General features: G+C 40.8%; 1 protein-coding gene across 1 annotated transcript in view; it reads right to left on the reverse strand.

Moving 5' to 3' along the window:
- The window catches only part of LOC102369559 (atrial natriuretic peptide receptor 2-like), a 49,090-nt gene that overhangs the window by 5,139 nt on the left and 32,999 nt on the right, over window positions 1-10,952 (reverse strand). Inside the window, exons 14-20 of the mRNA XM_025205747.1 lie at window positions 7,746-7,794; window positions 6,561-6,665; window positions 5,371-5,490; window positions 4,598-4,691; window positions 3,602-3,689; window positions 2,541-2,680; window positions 54-206 (exon numbers count right to left, since the gene is read on the reverse strand). Coding sequence (XP_025061532.1) covers window positions 54-206; window positions 2,541-2,680; window positions 3,602-3,689; window positions 4,598-4,691; window positions 5,371-5,490; window positions 6,561-6,665; window positions 7,746-7,794 — 749 coding nt within the window. The remainder of the gene's footprint in view (window positions 1-53; window positions 207-2,540; window positions 2,681-3,601; window positions 3,690-4,597; window positions 4,692-5,370; window positions 5,491-6,560; window positions 6,666-7,745; window positions 7,795-10,952) is intronic.

Below are 10,952 nucleotides of genomic sequence, written 5' to 3' on the forward strand. Positions count from 1 at the left end.
TAATACTTTGTGGTTTGCCAGACAATTTTTTATTCTGCTTCATCGCCACGTACCTGAGTGGATTCCTGCTCGTATCTGCAGCTGGGTGTTGCGCTTGTGTGGAATCCTGAATGTCTTACACACTGCCACAAGGTCCAGGGCCATACTGGCTATTTCTCCAGCATGCAGAATTCCATTCTCCTTGGGTACCCCTGACACGACCATGTCTTAAAAACAAAAAACACAATGATCAGCCCAGTCACTATAAAAAGGGTTTTTGCTATGGGATATTAACTCATTTAACCCACTGTTGTGGTTTGGTGATAGATTCCTTTTCTGCCATGTAGGAGACCTGGCTTTGATGCCTCAATGTACATATAACTATAGCCATTGAGGCACAGAACATCCAGACTTGGTCTGACCTTTGGATTCTGTCTCAATGGTCTAAAGTTGGGGAGGGAAGGTCTGGGCAGCCTCCACTCCTCCATACTCTTGCCTAGGTCCTGGTGACTTCTCACGTATGAACCATGGTTGAGAAGGATTGATGGTTGCCTATCAATTCATCTAGAAAAATCATCTTTCAAACTGAAGTGTAGAACTGTGAGTGTAGGGTAGTGGTCACCTACCAGTGGATCTTGATCCACCAGTAGATCTCTGAGCCTCTTGGAGTCAATCCAAGGCTGGGGTGGGGGGATGAGTGCCCATGTGCATGCACATGTGCACCCCAGCCCAGCGGGTCAGTCTGTGGGGGTTAGACTGAGGCTCCCGCGGTAAGAGACAGTGCCACAGAGGCAGGAGCAGGGCTAAGTTGAGTGGGGCCCTGGCTGGATGGGACTTACCTGCTGGGGAGGCACAGCCCCAAATAATTTTTTCTCCCTCTGCCTCAATCTGCACCCCCCTTCCCTCCCCACAGACTTACCTGCTGGGTGGGGGGGAGGGTGTGGCGATGGCAGTGCATGGTAGATCTGGATCTTAGGCTGTTTTTAAATGCCAAAGGTAATCTCCTACTTAAAAAGGTTGGAGACAAAGGCAGATTGGAGATAAAATTTGGAGACAAATCTCCTACTTAAAAAGGTGTAGGGCAAAGGCAGCAAGAAACAAGGTCTAGGCATAAACACAGCACCATATCCTGAGTATTTAATTGTTCCAGCTGTGCAAAACTAGACTTTCCCCTTACACAGCCAGGAGGGCATGCACTCCCTTGTCAAGGTCCTTGAGGTTGGGGGCAGCTGATAGGTGTACCCAACTTTAAGACGACATCATTAGGAAATAGCAATGAAGTCATCAGGAGCCCTCTCCCATTTCTTCTGAGGTTGGTTCCTGCTTTGCAGAGGGAGAAGTACTGTAGGATTAGCACTGTGCCTACAGAATCCATGCGAGTACTCTGCAAACCAAATGCTAGGTATGGTGTCCATATTCCCTAACACACAGTTGCTCAGGAAACCTGTGGGTGCATCTACATGTGCGATTAATGCGCACAAATAAACTCCAGAACATATTGAACATGCAACTGGGAGAAAAAAAATAAAACTCTGGACCATATTGGGTCCCCTACCAGCCCTGGCTTATCTGACCAGGCTCCACATGCTGCCGAATGGCTGGCTGAGGCACGGGATCTAGCCCCTCACTGAAGCGCCCTGTTCCCCAGCTGGGGCAACATCTATACAGGCAGAGTTGTGCATGAAAAACTCCAGAGCAGGGTAGTACTTGTATTTTACAAATACTACCCTGCTGTGGAGTTTATTAGTTCCGTGCACCCTAATAAGGGCACACATGTAGACGCTGAGCTGTTTATTGCACAGTTAATTAGTCAGCTGCACAGTAAACATCTCATGTAAACATGCCCAGTTTGTTAGATTTATGGGTGTGTGTAATCCTGCTGCTTGGTTTAGCAGCAAGAGGAGTATTTCTTTATTCCTGTTACTAAGAGTTAGAGTCTGTCCCCAAAAGATACCATTGATTTGGGAAGAAGTAGCATTTAATTAGTTGCCAACACCTACAAAGTTACAATATGGGAGAAAAGTCATGGGGTCAGGGTTCCAAAGAACCAGGAGAAGAGATGCCAAGACTCATAGAGACTGGGAAGGGGCATGTGTGTACTGAGCCCTGCTCAAGAAGACAACAATGGTACGGTTTAGGAATGGGGACCTTGAGACCTGAACAGAAGCTTCATCCTTGGCAGAGTGTGTGAGCTGATTGCTTGGGCTGATTTTGGAGTCATATATTCCTATAAAATGCAAGTCAACAGCTGAAACTAGTCAGTTTCCAGCATCTCAGCGGAGACTCTGCAGGTCACACCAGGTGCTGGTCAGTTCCACCCACTCCTCTATTCTGCAGCTTTCTTTAGCCTCATGAAATACTATGGCCATGCATGAAAAAATACTGACAGCGCATTTTCTAGTGCTGTGTTTAGACTTCTCGCTTCTTGTAATTTTATTCCTCTGGTCTGTACAGTGATAATTAGCTTTTCACCTCTCTTCAATTGGCATGTTCTTTTGAGAATTTGACTTCTCCTAATTACCTCACAAAATCCCATCCTACTGTTGGTACAGAGAACTCACATGCATCTCCTATAGTTTCCACTTTGTAGACATCATAATTGTCTATAATTTCATCAAAGGTGGTGTAGAGCTTGTTTAAGAAGTCCACCACTTGGTAAGGTGTGCTGGTGCTGGACAGCTGAGTAAAGCCAACGATGTCACTGATAAGACACAGCAAAGAGAAGAAATCCTGGTCAGTCATAAATGTGGCATGCTTTTGTGAAACAAAAACAGGATGGTACATCTTGCCTTTTGATAATAATTTCTCAACTGGAAGTTAGGACTTTCCTTTTCTTCCTTTCCTTTGCTTTCTCATTTTATTTGTTTTGAAGTGTTTTTCTTGAGTTTACAGGATCTTACAGACATATTTTCTTCTTTAAGACATTCCCTTAGTAGCAAAGAATGGACTACTCCAAGTTAGCTTCACTGACTAAGGAAGTAGACAGTTTTAATCTACAACTGGATGTAAATTTATTTGAGGATATAGGGTCCTTGATCTTAAGCTATGCCCACAAGGCAAAAATGGACATAACCCCTATCCCTTGCCATGGGCTGCACAGCAAGGTCAATTACTTGCTGGACTATGTCTTATCACTGTACATGTCCAATGCTGAAAGTCAAATAAAGTTTATAAAATGTGTTTTCTCTCTGGTTTTTCTACTAAAATCTTAAGGTTTTTATTTAGTTTTACCTTGAACAGAAATATATACATTTTAACTGCTAGTAGTGATATATTACTGTGTGTTAGCCCTGCAGTTACATTTTCACTTCATAAATTGTAATGGAAAAACTGCAGAATCTGTGCATTTTCAGAGAAAACATGCCATTCCTCCCAGCAGTCACAGCTGTAATATAAATTATATGCTCAGATTGGAGGTTTTACCTCTTACAGTTAACACAGTGGCATCCTGCAGATGAAAATTTACAAAACTACATTAAGGGCTCACTACAACAAAAAGCTTAATGATTTACATCATTTGCTCCTTGTCCTCTTAGACAACATTTTGCTTCTAAATATGATTTGGGCACATATGGCTTTGTTCAGGTAAATTCCATCTCTGACCACATCCATCCCTACTCACCTGAAAAAGATGGTGGCACTTATGTAGCTTTGGGCTTGTGCAGGTTTTCCTTGCCTTAAATTATCTGCTACTTGCTTTGGTAACATACCTATTTTAGAGAGTAAAGAGAAATCATTAACTAATATTGTAACAGAGAAGTACACAAAAATGCTTCACCATAATTTGATTTATTTTTCCTGTTAGATACAGAATGCAAAATAAACATGAATAAATGTACAATGCTTTGATGTTGGGGCAGAAGCCTCAAGGGAAAAAGAACTAGGGAATCTAGATACAAACACTGTGGCTCTTATCCCTCACTAGTGCTTTCTTTACCTCTCCTCTCTTGTTTTCTTTCCTATGAGCTGTCTCTTCCGTGCATTCCCCTTGCAGTTCTCTTCACCCACAACCTCTCCTTTCTCTCTGTGCCTCCTTATTTCCCTCATCTCTAGTCTCTGTCTGTCCTTTCATCTCTTTCCTCTTGTAAAATTCCATAGTGAAAAATCTGTCAGGAAATGACATCACCCTTGTATTAATTCTCCAACATTCTCCAGCATTTTTAGAGCCAAGCAAAATGACATTTTCATAAAACCAAGAAGACCTCAGACCCAGAGGAAGATGAAACATTAGCAATTCAATGGGAAAGGAATGATTTGAGGGGAAAATGAAAACAAATGCTAAATGTCTATCATACTTGCATGGAGGAAATATATTAAAGGAAGACCTATAAAAAACGATGAAGGGGATCAGGCATTAGAACAAGTTACCTAGACAAGTTGTGGAATCTCCAGTTTCCAGTTTTGGAAACTTCAAAAGCAGATTAGACAGACTCTTGGCAGGGATAGTTTAGTTATCCTGCCTTGAGCAGCAGACTAAACTAGCTGACCTTGTGAGGTCTCTTCCAGCCCTACTTGCCTATGAACCTATTATCCTAAAAAGGTAGATTATTTCACTGTTTGTCATTAAGAAAGAAAAAAAAATAAATTTTACTATGCAGAATACTTTTCAGCAACTTACTATGCAACAAACGATCAGTTTTCTGTTTTTCATGCATTAAGTCCTGGGTTCTTTCTGCAACTAAGACTTCCAGGTGTTTGCTGTATTTCTCCATCTAAGCAACACAAACAGAGAATTGGACAATGTAATCCATTCACTGAGTTCCTCATATCTACAAAAACAAACAGCTTTAGCATGTCACTGATTTCAGTTTGAAAGCATGCAGATGGACAAAGGTCAACCTTTCACCCATATTTTTTCTGATGGCTCTATGCATTAACTTCTATCTTTAGACTGCCACTAGTAAGCAATCAGATCACCGCTCAAGGCAGTATTTATCCCAGACATCCAAAGCCTATAGAGGGGTAGTTAGCCATGTTAGTCTGAACTCAAGCAGAAGGCAAGGTAGATTTGCACCTTATAAATCAGGACTGTCCAACTGGCAGCCTGCAATCTGCATGCAGCTTGTGAGGGATTAAATTGTGGGCTCTGGACTTAAAAATGTTCATCCTTATACAAATCTGCAGAAGTTCTGACTGCTGACAGGAACAGAGTTAGAATGGGACTTGGACTTCAACTTAAGCATATCTTCCACTGAAGCTCAAACTGCAGTTAACCTACTAGATGTGAATTACTGGATTTTTTTTTCCTTTTGGCAAACAATGGGTGCAACATCAAAGGGCAAGACAGTCCTCAATGAGTGGCAGGGAAAGCTGGCATCAGTTTCAGGTGTGTGCGCTGACAACTCTTGCTTGAGTTGCCTTTTCATTTGATTAGAAATCTACCGTGCTTACCAGGGTCATCATCATGTCAACAGGGCTAACTTTGTTAGGATTCATCTTGTACAACATCTTCTTGACCTGCTCAAATGTTGGTCTTTGGACTGGGTTGTTTTTCCTGCACCTTCTGATTAGCTGGAGAAATGCCAGGGGGGAGATAAAGCAAATAAGTCATTTGTCAGTCAAGGCAGGGATAAATCTTTCTATCAAGCACTGCTTCTTGGGTTGTCTTTGCTGCCATTTGCAACCATGATACCAGATCTTTCCCTGGTCTATGTTCATACCTATCTCAAATCATACTGACTGATTTATTCTGTCCCTTGTACTTCACTGGCATTAATTAATGAAGTGCTGCTGGTGGGAAACCCCAGAATGCTCTAGTGTTGCTTGTTTTCCTTTGGTTCAATACCTTTAAAATGTGGGGACCCAATTCTTTTACCTTACCACGTTGCACTGCTAGAGTCAAACAAAGTGACCTTTGGGTTTGCTATTCACAGAAATTGCCTGGGGTTAATTCAGCTGTCTTTCAAAATCAATTTAATTAAACCAGAATAAGACCTGGTTTAACTCATTTCTAGACACTCATTTCAATCTAAAAGGAGACCTGTTTAATTTAAGTAGTTGAGGAACTGAACTGAGCTAAGTTGATACAAAGCATTCTTAACCTAAAATCAGACTGGCTGAATACAAACTCCCTTAATTGAACTAACTTGCTTTAAAACCTTTGGTTACACTGCACAGGTTTAAGTGAGAGAATCAGCTCTTTCATCTCATTAAAAAAAATAAAACAGGGATTGTTTGAGAGGCAAACTTCAGCTTATTGACAACTGGCTTTCAAATGCTAATCATAAAGCATCTCTAATATTAAATATGTATATCAAATTCCCACTTTATAATAAAATTAAAAGCCATAGCATTCCATTGACTGAAAATTAAAAACATCATTAGTGCACTGAAACTTTTTGGGACAAACTGAAACTTTCCATTTGTTGGAATAATGGCTGCTCTGTTATGAATATTAAAGCTATCAAGCATTTTATGGTGCCTTGCTTAAGATGTAAAATCTTAACTCTTCATTTCCTGGGTTTCTTACTTGTTTACATTCATCAAAGGTGCTATTGCACTGAAATCACTGTCAAATCCCTACAGCGTTCTATTCACCATAATAACAATGTTTGTGTGCAATAGTATATAGTGTTATTTACCTCCACATAGTCTGTAGGGCATGGGCAGGAATTGTCAGACTTCCCCGAAATTAATTCTGTCAGAGGCGGGCACCAAGAATACTCTGCTGAAAGAGATTCATCCTTCTAGAAGGCAATATTTAATAACATTGAAAGAAGAGAACAAAAAGGGGGATAAAAACTGTAAATAAATCAATCATAATATTGTAAAGCAGTGAATCAATGAAAGAGAGATTTATTGGCACTTTTTTGTACGTTATGTTGAATGTACCCCACTATTGTCCTACGTCTGCAACATATTCTTCCCTATCACTTCCAACATAGAAGCCTTCATATTTTTCTCTGTTGGGATTAGTCCAGATCAATGCTTTCATGTGTAAGCACATAAAAGGCCTGGATGGCTCATTCTAACCCAGATGGCTCTGTCTCCAAGCGCTCACTCAGCTGAAAGGATTTGAGCTCAGCCTGCATTGCAGGTGAACAGCTTTGGAAAAGAATGAAAAAAAAATAGATGGAACCAGATACTCAGAGCCCTTTATGAAACTGGATGGACAGTACTATTAACCACTGGAGAAATACAGTCCTAAATTCAGGTTGCTAGATCTATTTTAAGCAATGCATTCCATAGGACCAGAGCAATGACACATTCTGTCTTTAGGGAAACTGCTATCAATTTTGAAGCATATTCTTTATGCTGGTGCTTTTGCACTAACCATTTACATGGGGGATCAATTTGTAGACAACACCACCCCCATGGATAAGGGCTCAGCAGCTATGCCAGTGCAGTTTCCTGACCCCTAACTTACTCAGTCAAGGTGCTTTGTGGTTCTATGGAAACAGGACAGACCAGGGAAGGTATGGCCAGGTGAGGAACATGCCTGGGAATGGCATACATGGTCATAGCTCTAGCCCCAGAGAGCTTCCCCAGAAGTAATGGATACAAAGACATATAGTCTTTTCCACTGGATTCCTCTTGGAAGTCCTGGGAGCTTCTGGAATTAGGAAGAATCCTTAGTAATACAGCTCCATTGGAGCCAGCTAAAAATCTGGCCCTGAGTAAGCAGTGAGGCTTTTTGGTCCTTGTGAATAAAGTGCAATAAATCTCATCCTATTCCCTCTGGAGTCTATCAGAGTTTTGTTAATAACTTCAAAGGAAGCAGGATTAAAATTACTAGGAAAAACCTCACAAAACAGAAGAACTCTTACCGGCACAGGGTCACTTCTTGTTGCAATCTCTAATAAAATGATGGCATAACTGTAAAATTACAGACAAACATGTGAAACAGAAACAGCAAAGTACATCATTTGAGGAACAGGATGGATTTATGTATATTTTCTTCCCCTTGACTTTTTGTTAAAGAACTTGACCACAACAATTTTCTGATCAGCAACAGATCTGACCTGCTTAAATGGGCAGATTATCTATGCTATCAGTTGAAGAGTATGGATATAGTCCATAGGGGATATATAATGTACTAAATAGCGTCATAATTAATCTAGTGTGGTTTTATACACTGATTGCTTGCAAGGAGGGGAGCCATTTCTGGATCACATGACGACAAGAAAACCAAGGAGATTTTTAAGGAGAACAATTAGATGGTAACTGAAGCAAAACACCAGTGATTCCAGAATGCCCTCCCTGCCTCTGCAGTGCCAGCAGCTATGCTAGTACATGCTGGGAAGAAAAATAAAATTCCTAAGAGGAGCTAAACAATGTCAATTGGACCCAGGTGCTTTGGTGTCTGTATAAATAAAAATACTGAGAAGCAGAACTGAAGGGAACTGTGACTGAGAGCAGGCTTTGCATCTAAAATGCAAGGATTCTTTAATGACCCTACTCCCCATTCCTCACTAAATGCCCATTTCCCCATTCCATTGTCACTAGACGGTCCAAGGATCATCTGTGATGAATCCTGTTTTCATGCGTAGGCATCTTGATCTGCCACTGGGAGAATGGCAGAACAGGAGTAGGCACTCTAAAAGAAGACTGTCATGAGTTCAGATACTACAGTGGTGAGTGACCTCTAGATTTATGTCACCTTAGTCAAGCCAAATTTTCTAAAAGTTAGTATTGATTTGGAGTGCCCTAATTTTTAGTTCCCAAATTCAAGGTACTTGAGGAAAGGACTGAATACCTCTCCTTGAAAGTCAGGGCTTTTTGAGTTATGTCCCACAATTCATGACTCACTTTTAAAAATGGTGAATTCTGGATTTGAGTTCCACCCAAGAGAAATGTCAGGCACACCTAAAACCTACACCATAAGGCAAATCAGGTTTTAGAAAGCCACAGATTATGCCAGCATAGTTACCTTACCTAGGATTTCCAGATCATGTCCAACGTATTTTGGCCAGCATTACCTATGCTCATATGTTGGGATTGCTTAGCATCTGTTTATACAGACAAGCCCCAGTTCTGTTGCAAAGTAGGTGCCAGTCATTAGTAAATTTAGGACAGCCTGTGCAATAATACAGGTGCCATCTCTTTTTCAGGAACTTTCTTGCACTACAACTACATGTTTTGCCTTGCAAGGGGAACAAGAAGAAAGTATGGAAACCAAGGAGACACTACTGGCAAGTGTGATGCTTTTTGATACATGGCAGTGACAAAACAAATGCATAAGAGTGCTGAAAAACAGCCTGGGCAGAGCATCATATGGTTTAGGAGAACTAAAGCTAGATCCATCAAATCCTCTACCATCAGGCCTAGGACAGAAACAGAACAGCATAGCTAGGTTCAACCACAAAAAGTCCAAGCCATTTTGGACCAGCTTCTTCAAGGTATTAAGATGCTTTGACATGAAGATAGGCACCGAGTAGAATTTTCACTAGTATCTGGGAACTAAACTTGCTGGAAAGCCTGAGGTCTACCAGCTGGGTCCCTGCAGGTATAACCCCAAGTTATGTTTTATTCACTGAAAGGTAATAAAATCTAGAAATCTAGTATGTATATATAAAATAACAAGCTTTTCTACCAAACTTGTCATTTTGCTAGGTTTTAAGTGAAAATAGGGGAAAGATTAATCAAAGTTTCCTTATATTAGCAACTAATTTATTTTTAAAAAGACTAAAAACAGTAATTGAAAGGCAATTAGACTTAGTCACAGACAACCTAGCCAAAGGAAAACTAGGCTTTGAGGTAAACATTGGTTTTATAATTTCTTTCTCTATAGAATATTGTACATTTAATTCATACATAGTTTGGTTAGCTTAACAATTATTTTGACCACTCCCAATGTGATTTTGGCTGTTATTATTTTACAAATGTACCAATAGTTAGAAAGCCCTGTCTGCATTTGAACAGATGGAGCCCCAAACAAAATCTCACCTGCATATTGAAGATACTGCAGACCTAAATGCTCCATTAGCTTCAACCACTTATTATTTGTATTTTGTTAGTACCAGGAGGCTCCAACTACAACCAAGGTGCTGGGACAAAATAAGAGAAAATTCCTACCACAAAGATTATATGATAAACAAAGTTGTCCCTAAAGGACATATAGGGTGCGTCTACACATCGCTGTAGGGTGACATTGCTATGGTGCTGTGCTTTAGTACTTCCTTTTGGAAGTACTAAAGCATGACATGGTACAGATGATTACTGTGCTGGGTATGCAGTACATGGTTAGATTTCGCCCCTATGGAGACATAGCTTGCGATAACTTGTAGACCCACATGATTGCTATGTTGCCATGGGGTGACATGTAGACATGCCCCCAGAGGCACAACAAGAGAAAGTGACTTGCCTAAAAGCAAACCGGAAATCTTGGGGAGAGCCAAGAAGTGACACTATATTTTTGGAATCCTAGTCAGGGGCCTTATAATCACAAGACTCTCCTTTTCCTCAATCATCTTAGTAATCTCTGTTGAACAGAAAACATAGCAGAACACAATTTAGCAGAACCTGACAAACAGAACCCACTTGACAGATAAGCAATTACCATGTGCTCAGAAAGAAATAGGAAAGTTTTTCATTTCCTCTATATTATGGTTATTCCTTCTGCATAAAAATATATTCTGAATCAGTTGTGTGACAAACTGGAAATCTGCTCCCTGCGTGCAACTACGCATGTGCCTGAATAAACTTTGGTGCAGTTTACATTGGAGACAGCTGTTTCCCGGGTGCAGTGTCTTCACGGGCACACAGGACCACAGCTATTTGACCTGGGGCGTGTCACAACCCAAAGTTGTGGGTTTTTTTGTTTGTGTGTGTTTTGGCATCGCTAAATCATGTTCCCGCCAAAATTGCAGCTCTTTTGCACGGTGGAGTGTTCTGCTGCAACAGAGGACCCACGTGCAGGAGCTTTTCCCGCCAGTTCTGTAGCTTTCTTTGCATGGTGCATTTCTTTTGCATTATAGTGATGCACAATGCAAAGGAGTTCCTGCCATTTGTATTAAGATTCGAGCCACATTATT

The sequence above is a fragment of the Alligator sinensis genome, unplaced genomic scaffold (assembly GCF_000455745.1).
Source record: "Alligator sinensis unplaced genomic scaffold, ASM45574v1 scaffold649_1, whole genome shotgun sequence".
NCBI classification, from domain to species: Eukaryota; Metazoa; Chordata; order Crocodylia; family Alligatoridae; genus Alligator; species Alligator sinensis.